At 36.0% G+C, this 21,616-nt stretch overlaps 1 protein-coding gene across 4 annotated transcripts in view; it reads right to left on the bottom strand.

The window, feature by feature from the left end:
* The window catches only part of STXBP4 (syntaxin binding protein 4), a 167,106-nt gene that overhangs the window by 112,693 nt on the left and 32,797 nt on the right, over window positions 1-21,616 (bottom strand). For all 4 annotated transcript variants that reach the window (XM_064494946.1, XM_064494947.1, XM_010990369.3 and 1 more), the window contains 3 exons: window positions 20,337-20,431; window positions 2,938-3,034; window positions 862-953 (listed from right to left, as the gene is read on the bottom strand). In XM_064494946.1, the coding sequence (XP_064351016.1) occupies window positions 862-953; window positions 2,938-3,034; window positions 20,337-20,431 (284 nt within the window). The remainder of the gene's footprint in view (window positions 1-861; window positions 954-2,937; window positions 3,035-20,336; window positions 20,432-21,616) is intronic.

Below are 21,616 nucleotides of genomic sequence, written 5' to 3'. Positions count from 1 at the left end.
TTCCAAACCATCCTCTAACTTCAATTCCAATTAAAAAAAGAAAGGCCCAATTGAATTTACCATGGCAAAATGATTCTAAAGGTCATGTAGATGATCAAAACCAAGAAAAAAAAAAAAATTAAGGCCTCAACACCTAGAACTATAAAGCTAGAGTAATTAAAATAATAATGTACTAGAAATGGATCAATGGGACAGAGTGGTTGTCTAGAAACAGATCTGTGTATCCAGATGAAATTTAGTAGATGATAAGTTTGTATTTCAAATTAGGGGCAAAAATGGAGAAGGACGGTTACCGAATAAATGATGGTGGAATAAGAGGACTTGGTTATCCATCTGGGGCCCAACTTCATGCATAGACAAAAATAAGTTATTTATATATAATACATTATGTTTAATATACATTGGGAAGACTGTCCTTAATAATATAACAATATCAAAAATCCATAGAGAAAAGGATGGAAAGATTTGACAATATAAATGAGTACGACAAACGAGTTATGAAGTTAATCGACTTCACACAATTCCATTTTACATAAAGCACAAAGAGACAAAACCAATCCATCTTGTTAGAAGACAAAAGAGTAGTTAGTTACCTCGACTGGGGTCAGGGAGGAGGGCGAGCACTGGTAACTGGAAAGGCACACGGGGGTAACAGAGCATCAGGTTCCTAGTAATTTCTTTAATACGTTTCTTGATTTTAAATTAATCTGTATTTCATATATTTATCCAAGAAGCATGTATTAGTTGCATAATTTATGTTTAAAAAGTAAAATATAAAAGAAAGCCTACCTGTATGACAACATAACATTCAAGATTTATGATTTAAGCACAAAGAAGACAATTGCATAGGGCGTACTCTACCTGTGAATCTAATATGTTGGAAATTTCACGTGCGCCGACATTTACTTCATCCAACTGCAAGCAAAACAAGTTTCTGGCAACCTGGACAAAATCTAAAATGGAACACATTTCAGTAAGAACACAGCATTTAACTTCACTTAAGTAAATCGTACCTTTTTTCTATATGAATTTGAAGCTATATGTTCTAACTAATGCTTAAAATTTAACTTGAATAAATTACCTTAAAATAGTACTAATTGAAATGTCAGATACATTTAAATACACATAAGAAGTAAGAAATAAACTGGTCTTCACTCACTTTGCTTAACCTTGCTGAAGTTAAATCAGTCATGATAATAAAAGAGCAGATTCACATCACAGGCATAACTATCTCTCCAACTCTTTTATCATGAGTAGAACTTTTTTCTGAAACATATGACAATATTATGATTTGCGATTATGATCTAACTGAAAGAACTCAAGGCATAATAACAATAATAATAATAATAGTAATAATAATTGCAACAGCTAATGTTTCTGTTACAGCTTGTGTATGCCATGCACGGCACTTCACAATTCATCTTCAAAATTATCTGACGTAGGTCCTCTTATCCTCTCCATTTCACAGCAGTCTGGGGCTAAGATAAGTTAACTGTCTTCAAGTTCCCAAGACTACTTGGCAGATAAGCAGTGGAGCAGGATTCCACTTGAGATCTGACTCAAAGGCATGTTCTCTTGACTATTGTAGAGCACTGCCTGATGCCGTCCTAGCAAACTGTAAGCTTCTTCGGATATGGCGTGTGACCTGTTCATCTATCTTCAATTTTTTTTTAACATTTTAGCTATTATATTTTTAATTTCCAAGGATCCTTTTAATTGCTCCTATTTTACAATATCCTACTCTTAGCTTTGCTTATATTTTCTAAGATGCTAATTATGGTTTACCTGAAGTTCTCTTCTGCTCTTGCAATATTTCCTTTTTTTTCTTTTTTCTGAGTTCCTCTTTTTCTATTTGTCTGATACTTCTGGGCTCTATATTTTATGTTGGAGAATTTCTCCAACTATCTGGTGGCCTTTGGCTCTGAGTTCATATTTGAGAAGAAATCAGGTACTAAATCATTGATTAGAAATTTAGTGTGTATAACTTGCTTTGTTAACTAGTGGGTTTTACTACAGAGTAATCGGGAGCCAGCTATTTTGATCTTTTGTTCAGCTTCTTCAGAGAGCATCCTACAACTTCTTGCCTACAGAGTGTGAACATGATTGCAAATATCACTGAGCAATCTGGGTGTGTGTTGTGAGTGATAATTCACCGCACATGCCCTCAAATTCCCTAGTTGCTGGCAACGACAGATACAGCGTTTAGGTACTTGTTTTCCTCTCCAAGGGTAAGGGAGTGGTAGTTGCTGGACTGCTTGAGAGGGGGCAGGGAACAGTATACATAATTGCTCCTTCCCAGATTTCCAGCGATTCTGGTTTAAATGCCCTGCCTACACACAGCCTTATGTACCCGATGCTTTCAATTCCTAAGCCTGTCCGGGAATCAGAGAAAGAAGGAAAAAACTATTAAATTTAGATTTATTTATGTTATCAGTTAATGGAAAAAACCGCCCAAGTTCCCAATAGTCGAAAGGCTTTACAATATGTCAACTGAGTATGTCGACATTACGCTATCTTTAGTAATAATTACATAGTGAGAATGAGAATAAATACACAGCATCATAAAAATATTTATTATACCATATTGGCTGAAAAAAGGTTCGAATTTCACAGGAGCAGAACTGGGCTTCTACATTTGGTACTCTTTCTTTTGTTATTACTAAAGCAACGTTTATGTAATAAATTAAAAATAAAAAAGCATATGATAGAATGATGATATTTTAAAGTTGAAAGATTCTAAGAAAGTTCTCCTTTCTGCTGACCCAGTCGGGCCAGAAATTCTAGCTGAGTTTTTAGAGTACTGATTAAGGAACCTGAAATAGATGTGGCTTTATTTTTCCTTCTCTCCTAAAGAAGAGACACTCTTAATGAAAATGGGTGACAATAACCCTTTGACTAAGTTTCTATGATGATACAACATGAAGAAGCTAATATTACCTCCAAAAGACACGGTCCCCTTTGGGTCTGCTTGCACCTGCTGTCTCAGGGTTTGCTGCTGTTCCTTTGTGGGCTGAATGCCAAGATAATTTAGAGCCTGGAAGGAAAAGGACCTGTACTAAGCAATTTTTCAAATCTCCAAAGAACAAAACTTTTCACTACTACTCTATTTTACAACCCAGTGAGGAGAATCAGTATCAGGAACAGCAACCATGCCCAAAGAAAGTCTGCTGACTATTTATGGATTAATTTTCTGTAAAATATTAGCTTCTTGATCTACCACCACCTCATTTATTTTTTCCTTCAAGGCTAGCACTTTGGCTGAAGCTGAATTGATAAGCATATACCTAAAACCAAAATTCAAGCTATTCCTTAGTTTAAAATATGAGACATGGCAGAAGAAAAATAGCAAGGAAATCCTACAAATCCAATTTAACATTAATTTCTGTAAGCAGCACCCTAAAACATGGATATTTTGTCAGTATTTTGTATTTGAGACCAAAACTGAGGTTGACAGGAACTGGGTTAAGTACAAAATATTCTAATTATTGGTTTGTTTATGGGCAGGCTTAACAGAAATGGAAAACTCAAAAGCTTTCTCTGGAATCCACTTCTTTCTACTTCTCTTTCAGTACCTGTAGCTGATCAGAATTTCAGAGACTGCTACCCGTTATTTCAATGTCCATTCTCTTCTTGTTCTTTAGCAACAGAACCATAATTTTTAGCTAGAAGCATTGTCATCCACCTAAAAGATATTTCCCAGTCCCTTCTGCAGCTTGGTGAGGTCATAAGACTATGTATATAATAAGGTGAACTTGTAGGGAACTTCTGGGAAGCCTTTCAAAAGTAGATGTAGGTACCTCTTTTCCCTTTGCCTTTGAGCTTAATTAAAAGAAGAAAAAGAAAGATGAAAGAAGAAAGGAAAGAAAAGGATAGAAAAAAGAAAAGATGGCTGGAATTTAAGTAGTCATCTTGGTTCGTGAGCTACCTCAATAAATATAGTGGAAGAGAAACATAGTCAAAGCATGTAGAACCTTGGTCCCTGCCCTCAGTTACCTTCCTTCAGGCTTCTTCTTGGTGTGAGAGAAATACATTTCTAATGGAAACCACTGTTATTTTAGGTTCTCAGGTTACACAGAGCAAATTAGCCTTAACTGATGCATAGGACCTGACTAGATGCCCTATTATTGGATTCTGGCAAGAACATCAAAACTAAAATGTAGGTAAAGGTTAATATTGGTCATTGTCCTTTGCATATTTCTTCCTCCTTTGAAATCTGTTCCATTATCTATCATTTTATTTACCAAGTATTTATTTAGTGCTGACTATTTGTCAGGCGCTAAACTATGCAAAAGGATACACAAACAAGATATAAACGCTACCCTCAAAGAGCTATGGCATCTAGGGTGAGAATAACATGTAAATAACTGTAATTAGTGCAGTACGTAATTTAATACAAGTGTGTACAGGATATGTTATGGCAAAAACAAACTGGTCAATGTATAGGTGGCTGGGCACAGTGAGAGAGAGAGACCGGAGGAAGGGAAAAACATCAGGAAAGATGCCTTCAAAAGTGATTCTGGAGCTTACTCTAGCATCATCTGCCTACCCTGTCTACAAGTTATAAATACTTGCCTTGCATAACATGGAACAATGATTCTTGACTTTTGATATTCTTTTCCTTCCGTCATAAAAAATATTCCAAATAGACCAACAGAAAACAGGAGAATAATACAGAGAACACCCATTTACTCACTATCATCAAATATATACTCAGTTTCATTTGCTATATGTATATATATATGTTTTTCTTTTTAAGAAATGAACATTACAGGCTTGGTTGAAAGCTTTCCCTGTTGTTCTTCAGCAGGAACCATTATCCTAAGGTTGGTGTGCCCTTCCGTTCCATGATTTGATGCCATTATTACATTTATCCCTTAATAATATGTACTCTCGTGCATTTAAGATTTTACATGAATAGTATAAAACAAGAGAATAAACTTACACATTATTTTTTTACCTCAGTGCTATGATTTCACAGTTGCTGAATATTGTTAACTGCATAACTAGTTCACTTATTTTAGCTTTAAATGGTGTCCAACTGTGTAAATGTATTATAACTTATTATCCATTCCCTAATTGATAGGCTTTTATAATTACTACAGTCTGTTTTTTATTCCAAGATATTATACATGTCTCCTTGTATAGATGTGTGAAAATTTCTCTACAGTACATCCCTAGAAGAGGAAACGTTGAGTCATAGGGTATATATATTGTTAACCTTATTAGATTGCGTAAAATTGCTCTCCAAACTGGTCGTATCAATTTGTGCACAGCACTAGTATATAAGCACTTCTATTTTTCTACTTTCTTAACAGCATTTCCTGTTTTCACACCTTCACTTTTGTCACAATGTTAGATATGAAGTAGTATGTTTATTAATTTGAATTTTCCTAACTACAAGTGAGATTTAACTTCTTTTACACATTTATTATCAATGTCTCTGACTTACAAATTATTTAGCAATACGTTTTAAATTTTCAGACAGAAAGTTTTAGAAAGTATTTTTCTGTTAGTGATTCCTAATTTAGTGGCATTCTCCCAATTGTGAAAACCGAAAATGTCCCAGACATTGCCAAATGTCCCCTGAGGCAAAAAACCTGTATCCTTGCCTTTGAGAATCACTGCTCCAGAGACAAACACTGTTGATAGTTTGCTGTGTAATTTTCCCGCTTTTTGCTATGAATATAATATACACATATATTAAAAAACTGTATTTTTGCAAAAATTAAATACACCATATACAGTGTTGCATGTTTTTTAAAAAAACATCAATATATCACAGCTTTCTATTCTGTGCATTTTAGTTCTTTTGTATGCTTCTTAAAATTATTATAATAATAATTAAAGCTTAGCATTTAAGTATATTTACTTCCGACTTTCACTGTAACAAAACATTGCAAAAGTCCTTTCTGAACTTCTCCCCAAGCATTTTAATATTTCCAAGCATTTTATTACATATTTGAAATGTACTAAAAACATCCATATAACAAATATATAAGTTTTAAAGCAGGACAATAAAATGACACATCCATGAATCCATTTAAGAATTACAAAACCGCCAATACTGTTGAATTTATGTCACTTACTCCTGTCCTGCTACACTAGAGGTGACCACAACTAAGGAAATATGTCATTATTATTCCATGTTATTCATTTTAAAATGGTTTGTCACTACGTATCCCTAATAAGTTTTTTGTTTGTTTGGGGGTTTTTTGGCTGTTTTTTAGCTTCATTAACATGTGACGGTCTTCTGAAATTTGGTCTTCTACCCTACAGGATGGCTTTATCATTCATCCATGTGGTTATATGGCACTGAAACATTAATACCTTCACTTTCAATAATGTAGTATTTGATTAGATTAATATGCCACAATTTATTTATCCTTCCTCCTGTAGATGAACATTGGGGGTTTCTGTTTACCAGCAATGAACATTCTTGTACATACCTATTACAGCACATGGGTAAAAATTTCTTCAGGGTATACACCTGGGAACTGTTTTGGTGGGTCTTTTTCTGATTTATTTCTAGGAGTTCTTCAGCTGTCTTGGATACCAGCATTGTATGTGTTATGTGTGTTACAAATATTTTCTTTCAGTTTTTGGTGTAACTTTTCACTTTCTTACATTCTCTTTTTAATGGAGATTCTTATAGACAGTTCCCAGTATGTTTTTTATACCATTAGTTCATATTTTTATAAATATATATGATGAATAGTTTTAAAAATATTTTTAGGTTTTGATTTTTGTATAAATGGTACCATTCTGTGTAGGTATGTGTGTGCATATATATATGTGCATGTGTGTGTGTATATTTCGATAGTGACTTTTTATTAGTAACAGATTTATTGAGATATAATGCACAAAAAGTTCACTGTTTCAGAGCACAGTTAAGTGGCTTTTAGTATATTCACAAAGTTGTACCTCAATCATCTAATTCCAGAAAATTTTCATCACCTGCAAAAGAAACCCCATCCTCGTTAGCAGTCACAGGCTATTTCCCTATCCTGCCAGCCCGAGGCACACTTTCCCCCCAAACACATCAAAAACACATCTACATGTGGAACAATGCTCACGGAAAACTAGCTGGAAACTGGCAGGACTCCTGTACAACCAAAGCTGAAGGGAAGATACATTGTAACTGGGTAGGACACGAAGAAAAGTGATCTGGTTGAGACTTGTGTCCCTGGGAGGGGACTCAGAGGAAAGGGAGACTGCATGGGTGAACATTCGCCCCAAGAGTGAGCAGGTTGAGCCACAGCCTGGGAGTCCTAGTCCTGGGGTCCTACACATAGGAGATAAGCCTCCTCGGCTGCTTGGAGAGCTGCTGGGACAGACAGCAGGCTGGAAAAGCCTAGACTCCACTCAGGAGGAGTGAGCAGGTGCTGGCCTGCCCCCAGGTGGGGTGGAGAGAGGTCTGCCCTTGCAGCTGCACCCTCTTGCCACACTCCCCAGCCCAAGAAAAGAGATCGCCCCACCCCTACTCATTCCACATCAGTGTGGCACTGAATCTAGGGAAGCCAGGACCTGGGAAAAGACTTGACCTCAGGACACATAGGTGACCTAGGGGGGTGGGGTACAGCCTAGGTAGGGCAGTGGTAGCCACTGTTGGTGCTTACTCAAGAGCCACCCCAAAAGCAGCCCAGATTTCTGACAGCAGTGTGGCAACCATATTTCCTGCAATCAGCTTGCTGCGTGAGCCAGCCCAAGCTGAGCAAGTGCTCTAGCCCTACTCACTTCATGCCACAGTGCAGCACCAGATCTGGGGTGACCATGACCAGGGAAAATATGTGGTCATGGGCTGCACATGAGCAGAGCTGCAGATGCTGACACAGGCAGAGTTTCAGACCTCTCTAAGTGCACGAGCCCCACTTGCTTCAGCACTCCTCTCCTTTGAGGCAAAGGTCCCGGTGCAGGGAGAAGGAAAGACACAGATTTAGATGGAACAGAGATGGTTTGACCCCAACCTTCAAGGCTTCTGCTCCAGCAACTTGGGAGCAGATCCCACCCCTGAAAGGGTGGTGATAGCCACCAAGTAGAGAGGATATCCCCCCTCGCACTCTGCACATGCTCTAGGCTCCTCCATCACCAACCACACCCCCTACCAAGGTGACAGCTGCCAGCACACCCTAAGGAAAAACGTGACTGACATCCACATCAAATCCACTCTACCAATTTAAAAGTTATCTAAATTGGAAATGAAGACGTAAAACAGTCACTGTTAGCAGATAACATGATACTCTATATATACTCCTAAGGTCTCCACACAGAACTGTTAGAACTAATAAATGATATCAACAAGGTAGCAGGATACAAGATTAATATACAGAAATCTGTATATACTAATAATCAGAAAGAGAAAGTAAAAAGCAATCCTGTTTAAAATCACATCAAAAAGAATAAAATATCTAGGAATAAACTCAACCAAGGAGGTGAAAGATAAACCTTGAAATATAAAACACTGATGAAGGAAGTTGAAGTATAAAGATATTCCCTGTTCTTGGGTTGGGAGAATTAATATTGTTAAAATGGCCATACTACTCAAAGCAATTTATAGGTTTAATGCAATCCCTATCAAAATACCCAGGACATTTTTCAAGAACAAGAACAAATAATCCTAAAATTCATATGAAACCACAGAAGATCTTGAATTGCCAAAACAATCTTGAGAAAAAAAGAACAAAGCTGAAGGTATAAGCCTTCCAGACATCAGTCTATACTGCAAAGCCACAGTAATCAAAACAGTGTGGTACTGACACAAAAACAGGTACATACATCATTGGTATAGAACAGACAGCTCAGACGTTAAGCCCATGCCCCCACAGTCAATTAATCTACAACAAAGGAAGCAAGAATATATAATGGAGAAAAGACTGACTCTTCAACAAGTGATGCTGTTAAAACTGGACAGCCACATGTAAAACAATGAGATTAACAGTCCCTCACACCATATAAACTCAAAATAGTTTAAAGACCTAAATATAAAAACAGAAACCATAAAACTCCTAGAAGAGAATACAGGCAGAACACTCTTTGACATAAATTGTAACAATATTTTTTTTGGCTCAGTTTCCTAAGGCAAAAGAAATAAAAACAAAAATAAATAAAAGCAATCTAATTAAACTTAAAAGCTTTTGTACAGCAAAGGAAACCATCAACAAAACAAAAAGATAACTTATGGAATGGGAGAAAATATTTGCAAAGGATGTGACCAACAATCGTTTAATATTCAAAATATACAAACAGTTCATAAACTCAATATCAAAAAAAAAAACAAAAAACAAAAACCCAACACAATCAAAAAATGAGCAGAACACCTGAATAGACTTTTCTCCAAAGAAGACAGACAGATGGTGAAGAGGCACATGAAAAGATGCTCAACAATTATAACTAGTAGAGAAATGCAAATCAAAACAATAAGATTATCACCTTACTCCTGTCAGATCACTATCATCAAAAAGTCTACAAATAAATGCTGGTAAGGATGAAGAGATAAAGGAACCCTTTTACACTGCTGAGGGAAAGTAAATTGATGCAGCCACTATGGAAAACAGTAAGGAGGTTCCTCAAAAAACTAAAAATAGAACTACCATATGATCCAGCAATTCCACTCCTGGGTATAAATCTGGAAAAAATGAAAACAATAATTCAAAAAGATACATGCACCCCAAAGTTCTTAGCAGCACTATTTATAGTAGCTATGACATGGAGGCAACCCAAGTGCCCATCAACAGATGGTTGGATTAACAAGATGTGTGTGTGTGTGTGGTGTGTATACAATGGAATACTATTCAGCCATAGAAAAGAATGAAATTCTGCCATTTGCAACAACATGGATATAGGCCTAGAGAATATGCTTAGTAAAATAAGTCAGATAAAGACAAATACTGTATGATATTTTTTATATGTGGAATCTTAAAAAAATAAAAAACAGTACAAATGGACGTATTTGAGAAACAGACTAACAGGTATAGACAACTGTATGGTTACCAAAGAGGAGAGGAAAGGTAGAGAGGGACAAATTACAGGTATAGAATTAATAGATACAAACTACTATGTATAAAATAGGTAAGTAACAAGGATTTACTATACAGTACAATGAACTACAGCCGTTATCTTGTAGTAACCTATAATGGAGTACAAACTGCAAAAATAACTGAAATCACTATGCTGTACACCTGAATCTAATATAATACTGTAAGTCAACTATACTTCAAAAAGAAACTTGGAAGTAATTTATTTTTGATCAAAAGTAGGGACCAATAATTTCTTAAATAACTAATGTCATCATTAACCTTAAACAAAAATGCAAATTTGTTAATTGGACAAATAAATATCCTTAACTTTTTTCTGGTATCTAAATGATAAATCTAAAAATTTCACTTCTTTACATTATTAGCCATATCCTTCCCAGCCTAAGACAAAGAACATCTCATTGACTATAATCAGACATTGCTCACTACAGCTTTCTTCAAATGTTACAGAAATGGCAAGAGGTAAAGCAAGTATCAGTAAAATGGCATCTGTATCCCTAACCATCTTTCTCAGGTACAAAAATATAAATAGTGAGGAGGTGCAGTATTTCTTCATCTTCAAGCCACTAATAAATTATCTCCCTGTTTTCTGTGTTTACCATATCTACTTATAAGTTTAACATTGGAATCAAATGAGACACACAGCTAGTTTAGTGTTAGAAATTACTTTCCAGTATATCCTGATACAAGATTGTCTACCTAGACTACTAAAACATGGAGGATCGCATGAAGATAATGCCCCGCAAACATACATCTTGACAGGTAATTCCCTTCATCAAATTCTAACCTCTCTGTCTTTCTTAAACATTGTACTGTGTTGGCTAATGACTTAATAACCACACAGTCAGTCAACAACTTTTCCTTGAGAAATCTTTTCTATCATTAATTTCCTAAATACCATATGCAATACACTTATAGAAGATAGAATAAAAAGATTTAATTTTATTACATTTTAAATACCTGAACACATTGGCCTTATCTGTTACCAAATAGGCAATATGTTAAAAATGTAATGGATAATAAAGTTGAATCTGTCTACAAAGTAGCAACTAAAATAGAAGGATCTATTTCAAACTAAAGTGATATGGATATTATTACATTAATTAAGAGTACCTTAGGAAATATTTGAGTGGGTATTTGATTTGGATTTTAGAAAAAAAAATTTTTATTAAGTGAAATATAGGCACCAAGAATATTTGGAATAAAAGCAGGGAAGCTGAATTTACACAGAATATAACTTTCCTTTGCTGTAAAACAGTCATTTTATTTTTCAAAAATAAAAATAATCAATTTGCGATTTCCAGTCAAGATGGCAGAGTGATAGGACCATAAGTTTGCCTCTCCTCATGACTGCAACAAAACCACAAGTGAATGGTAAACAACCATCGAAAAAAGACAGGAACCTGGCAAGAAAGAGCTTCTGCAGTTGGAAACATAAAAAGGGAACCATAGCAGGATGGTAGGAGGGGTGTGCTCACGATATAATTGGGCCCCATACCCCCTGGGTGGGCGACCCACAGGCTAAAGATTTGTTAAGTTGCAGAGGCCCTCCCACAGGAGGGAGAGCTCTAAGCCCCACATCAGGCTCCCCAGCTCGCATACAGACATTGGGAAGAGAAGGAGACCCCAGGACATTGGGTTTTGAAGGCCACGGGGGCTGGGCTCTGGAAGCCTCATGGGACTGGGGGAAATGGAGACTCCATTCGCTTGAGAAGCGTACACAGAAACTCACGTGCACCAGGTCCAAGGGCAGAGGCAGTGATTTCATAGGAACCTGGGCCAGACTGGCCTGCTGGACTTGGAGGGTCTCCTGGTGACGTAGGGGAGAGCTGTAGCTCACCCTGGGGGCATAAAAGCTGGTGGCAGACATTCTGGGAGTGTTCACCTACATGAGCTTTCCTGGAGGCTGACGTCTTGATTGGATCATTAGCACCAAGACCCAGCCCCACCCAACAGCCTGCAGGGAAGCCTCAGGCCAAACAATATACAGGGTGGGAACACAGCCACACCCATCAGCAGACTTCCTAAGCCACAAAGGCCTCTAGACACAGACCTACCCACCTGGACCAGAGGTCCAGGACCAAGCTTCACCCAGCAGTGGGCAGGCACTGGCTCCTCCTGCCAGGAAACCTGCACAAGCCTCTAGTCCAGCCTCATTCACCAGGGGCAGAAACTAGAAATAAGAAAACAATAATCCCAAAGCCTGTGGAAGGAATCCACAAACACATAAAAGACAGACGATATGAGGCGGCAAAGGAATATCTCCCAGGCCAAGGCACAAGATGAAATCCCAGAAGAAGAAATAGGTGATGAGGAGATAGGTAATTTATCCGAGAAAGAGTTTGAAGTAACGATGGCCAAGATATTAAGGCCATCAGAGTGATGTTTTTAGCAAAGAGTTGGAAAATATAAAGAATCCCCAAACAGAGTTGAATAAAATCACTAAAATGAACAATACTCTAGGAGAAACCAATAATAGACTAAATGAGGCAGAAAAACAGATCAGTGAGCTAGAAGACAGATTAGTGGAAATCACTACTTCAGAACAGAAAAAAGAATAAAAAGGAATGAGGATAGTTTAAGAGAACTCTGGGACAACATGAAGCACTCTAATATTCACATTATATGGGTCCCAGAAAGAGGAGAGAGAGAGAAAGGAGCTGAGAACAATTTTGGAGAGATAATAACCAAAAACTTCCCCAACTTGGGAAAGGAAACAGTCACCCAAGTCCTGGAAGCGCAGAGAGTACCACACAGAATCAACTCGAAGAGGGACACACAAAGGCACATAGTCATCAAATTGACAACAATTAAGGATAAGGAGAAAATATTAAAATTAGCAAGAGAAAAGCAATAAATAACATACAAGGGAACTCCCATAAGGTTATCAGCCGATTTCTCAGCAGAAGCTCTACAGGCACGAAGGGAGTGGCAGGATATATTTAAAGTGATGCAAGGGGGAAACTTACAACCAAGAATACTGTATCCAGCAAGGCTCTTGTTCAGACTTGATGGAGAAATCAAAAGCTTAACAGATAAACAAAAGTTAAAAGATTTCAGCACCACCAAACCAGCTTTACAACAAATGTTAAAGGGCCTTCTGTAGTCATCAAACCATATGAAAAGAGAACAAAAAGAAGAAAGAAAAAGAGAGAGACCTACAAAAGATTGCTTTGGCTGTCTGTGGTCTTTTGTGTTTCCTTATAAATTGTGAAATTGTTTGTTCTAGTTCTGTGAGGAATGTCACAAGTTTTTTTTGTTTGTTTGTTTTTACATTTTGTAGTTTTATTGAGGTAAAAGTGATATTTGATAAACTGCTTATATTTAAAGTATAAAATTTGATGTTTTGACATATGTATACATATTTCAGTCAAGATAGTGAACATATCTATCGCTTTCCAAAGTTTTCTTTTTTTTAAACATTTTTTTGTTGATTTATAATCATTTTACAATGCTGTGTCAAATTCCAGTGTAGAGCACAATTTTTCAGTCATACATGAACATATATATATTCATTGTCACATTTTTTTCTCTGTGAGCTACCATAAGATCTTGTGTATATTTCCCTGTGCTATACAGTATAATCTTGTTTATCTATTCTACAATTTTGAAATCCCGTCTATCCCTTCCCACCCTCCATCCCAATGGCAACCATGAGTTTGTATTCTATGTCTATGAGTCTGTTTCTGTTTTGTATTTATGCTTTGTTTGTTTTTGTTTTGTTTTGGTTTTTCTTAGATTCCACATATGAGCGATCTCATATGGTATTTTTCTTTCTCTTTCTGGCTTAATTCACTTAGAATGACATTCTCCAGGAGCATCCATGTTGCTGCAAATGGCGTTATATTGTCGGTTTTTATGGCTGAGTAGTATTCCGTTGTATAAATATACCACTTCTTCTTTATCCAGTCATCCATTGATGGACATTTAAGCTGTCTCCATGTCTTGGCTATTGTAAATAGTGCTGCTATGAACACTGGGCTGCAGGTGTCATCCTAAGGTAGGGTTCCTTCTGGATATATGCCCAGGAGTAGGATTCCTGGGTCATACAATAAGTCTATTCCTAGTCTTTTGAGGAATCTCCATACTGTTTTCCACAGTGGCTGCATTTTGATGGGGTTGCATTGGATCTGTGTATTGCTTTGGGTAGTGTGGCCATTTTGATAGTGTTGATTCTTCCAATCCAAGAGCACAAGAAATCTTTCCATTTCTTTGTGTCATTTTCATTTTCAGAATATAGGTAACCTCCTTGGTTAAGTTTATTTCTAGGTATTTTGTTGTTTTTAATGTAATGGAAATGTCTCTGCCTGTTAGAATATTCTGGTTTTTGAAGTGAAAAAAAAAAAGTGAATGAAGGGCTGCAAATGGCAAAATATCCTTTTTTATGGGTGAGTTGTATTCCATTACATACACACACACACACACACACACACACACACACACACACACACACATACATTGCATCTCCATTATCTGTTCAACTATTGATGTGCACTTAGGATGCCTCCATATCTTGGCAATTATAAATAATGTTGCTGTCAATAGCAGGGTGTATGTATCTTTTTGAGGTAATTCTTATTTTGTGGTTGTCTTTATTCCTTTGATAACTATGTAAGTTTAAAAAGCTAAATCTCTAAATGTTCTTAGAAACAATGTAACAGTATATATATGTAAATTAAAAGATATATGTGCAGTAAAAATAAAAAATAGATCTATCAAGCCATGAAAGACATAGGAGAAACTCAAAAGACATATTACTAAATGAAAGAAGCCAGTTTGAAAAGGTTACAAACTGTACAATTCCAACCAAATGACATTCTGGAAAAGGCACAGCTGCAGAAACAATAAAAAGATTGTGGTTTCCAGGGGTTTGGCGAGAAGGAGGGAGGGAGGAATGAATAGATGGAGCACAAGCGGGTTTTAGGGCAATTAAATTATTTTGTATAATACTATAGTGGCTATACGTCATTATGCATTCATCAAAACCCATGGAATGTACTAGATCTAGAGTAAACCGTAATGTAAACTATGGGGAAAAAAAAAAAGAACTAATTCTTGAGTCAAACTGATGCTAAAGGATTTGGAAGGAAAGTAGAAACCATCAGTGGAGTCACTGAAGGAAAGGCCAGTGAGTTCATTAGAAAAATAGAAACCAACAAAAAAAAATTATAAAAATGGTAAAATGTATTGAACTGGAATCTATAACATGGAAGCATTTCAAAGAGGAAGAGAGACTGACTGTGTCAAATGAAGCCGATAAAGAAAAGTGTGGATTGAGAAATCTTTTTTTCTTGTGATAGGATTGTTCTAAAATGAGATTGTGAGGGAGACACAACTCTGCACATTTACACACACACAAACCAAAGAATTCTGTATTTAAATGAGTGAATTTGTGGCATGTAAATTATACCTCAAGAAATCTCTTTCAAAATGAAGGAGTATTTAGCACATACCTACCGAACAGAGCTGCTCCCAGGTATTCATCTCACAGGGTAAATGAAAACAGATATTTAGAAAAAAGATGCATACGTATATATGCAAAAATATTTATTCATAATAACCCACACTTGAACTAGCTCAAATGTCCATTATTAAGAGAATGGATTAGTATTTTGTGATATAATCTTACAAGGTCAAATTGTTTAGCCCTACAAACAGAATGAATAGCATATTCAAATAAAAACATGTACCTCTAAAAACATTACTTAGAGCAAAAGAGAAAGACATCAAAATATACGTTGTGGGTTTTTTCACTTTTATCAAGTTCAGCCACCGTCAAACTGATGAATGCATGTTGTAAGAGTGTATTTCAACTGAAATGTGACAGAGGGTATTTATTCTGTGTTAATGGATGTGATTCAAACATATGGTTCATACACTGACTTTTCCAATACTGTCGTGGGTTAGGAATTTGAAAGATTTGTGAAATCATAAACTTTACATTGACACATTTCACTATATTTTTATTGTATACAGATATAAACACAAAAAGAAAGAGGTAAGAAAAAATAACCATTAGACAATAATGGGGAAAATGACATTTTGGTTACAACCCTCTCCTCTGACAACCCCCCTGACACTGACCAGATAACTGGCCAATCCAGGATGTCAGTTGCTGGTTGGGTTCCAGGTGGAATGTTGGGGTGCTCCCTGGGGCTTGTTGTGGCTGGTGGATCCATGGTAACTGGGAAGAGCCCTGTCGTGGGTCACTGCCATGAGGGGCTGCTGTCCTCTGTGGAGCTTAGCTTTGGGCTGATCCTTAGGAAGCTGAGTGCAGTCCTGGTTTTGCTGCTACCCAATGGCCTGTGTTCTCAGTCCATGTTCCAGAGTCTCCACTGGGAGGCAGTGTTGAGTCTGCCTGTCCTAACCATATTGCTGGGTGTTTTATTTACTTTCAGACTTATTCTGTCTGTTAGAAGTCAAGTTAATGGAAGCCATGAAAAGCAACTGGCAAAAACGGTGGCTGCACAGATCGAGGACAAATGCCACCACATCGACAAGCTTTCTGTGGCTAAACAGGAGTATGGCAAGATGGAGACAACTTCAAAGAATGCCAGGCTAGAGGGGCCAGTAAGCATACCCAGCCTCGCTGACACTTACAGAAAGTTGATGACAGTTAACCTGAGTTCGAGGAAGGAAATCGATTTTCTTATCCAAGAACTGAAGAATGGGAGATCCCTGCAGTCTATCTAAGAAGAGATGGTGGAGATGCTAAAAGAGCTCAAGTTCCTGGAAGAGGTCATGAGAACCAGCACATCACAAGGGCTTTTACAAACCAGCCAAGGTACCAAGCACCAAGCCCTGATGGTCCCTTTCTAAGGAGTGGGCCCTCATATTAAGGCTGTACTGTTTCTTCTCCTCCACTCAGGCATCCAAAACGGCCAGGCTGCACTCACTCAGATCCCCACCTGGGCTGCACTGAGGCCAGTGGTTGGAGAGCAGTCCCCTTCTCTGCACCAAACTTTCTCCAACTTTATAAGTGAGTGCAGCAGTGAACTCCTGCGTGGTCAACATCTCTCATCTAAAATATACTGGAATTCCCAGAGCACACCACGAAGCATGGGACTTTTTTATATTCAGCAAATGTTTGGATTATCTCTTATTAGTTGTGAAAGAAATGCTGTAATTGAGATTGATCTTCTACTTAGTTTGAATCTATATTAAGCCTCATTTCTCAAGACAGTTTGGGTGACTATTATATATCAGCAATGTAAGTGAAGTGTATATATAGTTATTCTGTGTACAAATATTGCATTACAATTTAAGAATGTCTGCAATTTGCCAATATAAACTTTTAGATGGCCATAACATTTATTTCTAGAGTTTAATTCTTCAGTCATAAGTTAAGTCAAACAGCCTTTTTTTACCTGAGTATGTATAGTTTAAAAAAAAATTGGTGAACTTTTCTTAAGATGAAGTTAAATTCTACTCTTATAAGAAAATTTTATCACTTAATTTTTATATTCTGCTATAACAATATCTATAATAAAAAATGAATTTGATAAATTAAAAAATAATCAATTTGCTTAGGATAAAAAGGAGGACCAAAAGCAGAATTCTGATTTAATGGGTAAGTAACACGTATTTCTCAGAATCAATGCAAATTTAGATGATTTTCACATCTCTAAGAGAATTAATCAGATTTTTAAAATATCACGTGCTAGGAAAATTTAAACTGAGTTGAAAAAAAAAAAAAAAAAAAGGCTACCAGGTAGTCATTAGCTGGATAATAACCTCCTCATCCAGAGGAAGAGTTGGTATTAAATCTTGGTAGTTCAGAAACAACTGTTACAGCTGTATCATTAAAAAATAATAATTATTCACTTTTAGATGTTAATAGTTATGTTTTTAAACCTCAAATATTCTATTTTTTGAAAATAGTAATATTAACTGATTGAAAAACTTGTCATTAGTCAGAACTTACATTTTAGCCACAAATGAAAAGAGTACAAGTTAGTAAAAGATAGTCAGGATTTTGAAAAATACAAAGGAGACATCTCAAGTATCTAATTAATCAGAAAATTTTATTGGGCACAAACCAGGTGTTTAAACAGTGGTAGGTACACATGGATTGTAAAGGCTTGTCCCACTGATAAAATACATAAAAGATGACAGGGTACTAGAAAGTGATGTTAATGCTACAGATGTGCAGAATATGGCAATACTGGCCTGAACTCTAAAAGTTGGCAAGGTGCTGAAGGATGGAGTTGGAATTGAGTCAGAATGTGAACAATGAATTAGATCCAAATTGGCATTGAAAAGGGTATTATTATAGGACTATGCAAAGGTCTGAATATGTGAATGGATGTAACGTATATTTATTCTAGTTATGCATTTTCACACTCTTCCTAAAATGTAAAAAATCATTATCTGACAGAAAAACTGTTACAAAAATTGACAGGAAAGTAGAGGCTGTGAACCTTCAGCACAATATCCATTTCTTATTAAAAAAAAAATGACTTCGCACATTTTTGCTGTGAGCTCCCAGGTAACCTGAGAGGAAAAGTTTTAAAATGCTTTTCTATTTGTAATTTTTCTTTATTAATCATCAAGTTTCTTTTATATGTAGAAATTCTCAATATATTACTCTTTCCAGGACAAATTTTTGGTAGATACTGAGCATAGTTCCCTGTGCTATATAGGAGAAATTTGCTTTTTATCTATTTTTATACATAGTAGTTAATATTTGCAAATCTCAAACTCCCAAATTTATCCCTTCCCACTCCCTTTCCCTCTGGCAACCACATTGTTAACTATGTCTGTGAATCTGTTTCTGTTTTGTAGATGAGTTCATTAGTGTCTTCTTTTTTCTCTTTTTTAGATTCCACATATGAATAATATCATATGGTATTTTTCTTTCTCTTTCTGGCTTACTTCACTTAGAATGATCTCCAGGCCCATCCATGTTGCTGCAAATGGCATTATTTTATTCTTTTTTTACTGATAGTAGTATTCCATTGTATAAATATACCACTTCTTCTTTATCCAGTCATCTATCAATGGATCTGTTGCTTCCATGTATTGGCTATTACATACAGTCCTGCTACGAACATTGGGGTGCATGTATCTTTTCAAATTAGAGGTCCCTCTGAATATATGCCCAGGAGTGGGATTTCTGGATTATATGGTAAGTCTATTTTTTAGTCTTTTGAGGAATCTCCATATTGTTTTCCATAATAGTTGCACCAAACTACATTCCTACCAACAGTGTAGGAGGGTTCCCTTTTCTCCACAGCCTCTCCAGCATTTATCATTGTGGACTTTTGAATGATGGCCATTCTGATTGGTGTGAGGTGACACCTCACTGTAGTTTTGATTTGCATTTCTCTGATAATTAGTGATACTGAGTATTTTTTCAGGTGCCTATTGGCCATTTGTATGTCTTCATTGGAGAATTGCTAGTTTAGATCTTCTGCCCATTTTTTGGATTGGGTTGTTTGTTTTTTTGTTATTAAGTTGTATGAGCTGTTTATATATTCTGGAAATCAAACCTCTATCAGTCACATCATTTGCAAATATTTTCTCCCAGTCTGTAGGCTGTTGTTTTGTTTTTTTTTTTTTGCTTATGGTTTCCTTTACTGTGCAAAAGCTTGTAAGTTTGATTAGGTTCCATTTGTTTATCTTTGCTTTTATTTCCATTGCCTGAATAGACTGTCTTAGGAGAACACTGCTAAGATTTATGTCAGAGAATGTTTTGCCTATGTTTTCATCTAGGAGGTTTATAGTGTCTTGCCTTATATTTAAGTCTTTAAGCCATTTTGAGTTTATTTTTGTGTATGGTGTGAGGGACTGTTCTAACTTCAATGATTTACATGCTGCTATCCAGTTTTCCCAACACCACTTGCTAAAGAGACTGTCTTTTCTCCATTGTATATTCTTGCATCTTTTGTTGAAAATTAGTTTCCCTTTACTTTTTTAAAAAAACTGAGTAATGTAATATTACTTCCTCGCACTTATTGCCATTATATACATGAAGTCTACTATCTTTTGTCATAGTTTATTCCATGTTTCTTTTGAGTCTACATTCTAAAACACATTTATCTCATTCCTACACAGAAAGGAACTGATTAATTTGAATGTCAATTTAGTTACAAAAGATTTTATTTCTATTTTGTATTAATGAACCACCATGAACTGTCCAACTTAAACATGAATTAAATAATTTAAACCCAAACTGCCATTCATTTAATTGCAAATAGATATCTTTCCAAGAAACTAATGGCTCTAGTCCTTTATCTTCTCAAAGAATGAAACACCTCCTTGCTCTTGTTGTATGGAAGGAAAATGAAAATTTAAAATATTTACCATTTCTAGTTTCTCTACCTTAAGTCGAACAGAGGGATTTAGGGAAATCTTCTTTCCCTGTGGTCCATAATTATCAGTCCAGGCAGGGGCAATATCTAAGAGACAACAGGGTGCACATTAATTAGAGATTTAATTGGAATAAAACTTTTCATTTGACAGGATGTCTTCTGGGCTCCTGCTGTTCAGAAATAATTCTGGCTAATCAGTTGGCAGTTTTCACTTCTGTTTTCATGATTTTTTTCATCTTTAAACCTAAAATCTATCATATAAACCAGCTTCACTTGAGCCCTAAAAGATGCGATATAAAAAGAGTGGACAATTGTGCATTAAGTCCTAATGAAATACTAATTTAGAAGACAAACATCCATTCCACTACTTACCTTGTCATGATAGTGCCTTACAAATTGTAAAGTGAAAAGTCTTTGTTTTCTTCCAAAATAAGTAAAATCATATTAGAAATTAAAAAGGTCATGATTTTTCTTTGGCAAAAAATGGTTTTGCTATGTGAGTTCTGGAGGTACTATGGAAAAGCTCATAAATGCAAACTGTTTCAAGTTTGTACATGAAGTATGATACAGACCCAAAACTTCTTGAACTAAAAATCCTATTTCTTCTTCTACAGAAGAGTTGTATTTCAAGTAGCAAAAATGGATTCTCAAGAATGAGTTTCATACACCTCTCACCCATTCTCTAACATCTTCTTACTATACCCCGATTACCTAGATGAGCTTTGTCCGTGTTGCCTGAATAGACACCAGGTGTCACAAGGGACTAGAACATGAAACACTACTTGTTTTAATATGCCAAAATTTGTCCGATTCCTGTAATTCATGTCAATCCTTCTCTCTAAATTGCCACTCTCCTAAATACACTTTTAAATGATATTTTACTTAGTTCTACATAGAAACAAGAGGAAGAGAAAAAACTTTTTAAAATGTCACATTTTTATGCAGTGTTTTAATTTTTTTTTAATTTCTCAGAGCATCTGTCTCTAAGTACAAAATGATTTGCATTCTCTTTCTTAAGAACATAAGAAGTGCATATGAAAATAGTCTTCCTCTAAACCTTTAACACTTCCCTAACATTCTATGTAAAACCTTGAATATTATAGGTGTCAAGATCATAGGAAAAAAGTGGTTACTGACTTTTAGCTTTAAATGGAATTCAAACCTTGAGAAAAAGTGATTCTAGTATAACAGAATTATTACAGTTTTGGTGAAGGCAGCAAAGACTCCTTTGTTATTGTCATGCCTAATTGTTGGCCACAGGATAAAAATATA

The sequence above is a fragment of the Camelus dromedarius genome, chromosome 16 (assembly GCF_036321535.1).
Source record: "Camelus dromedarius isolate mCamDro1 chromosome 16, mCamDro1.pat, whole genome shotgun sequence".
NCBI lineage: Eukaryota > Metazoa > Chordata > Mammalia > Artiodactyla > Camelidae > Camelus > Camelus dromedarius.
This window is presented reverse-complemented; position numbering and strand designations above follow the sequence as displayed.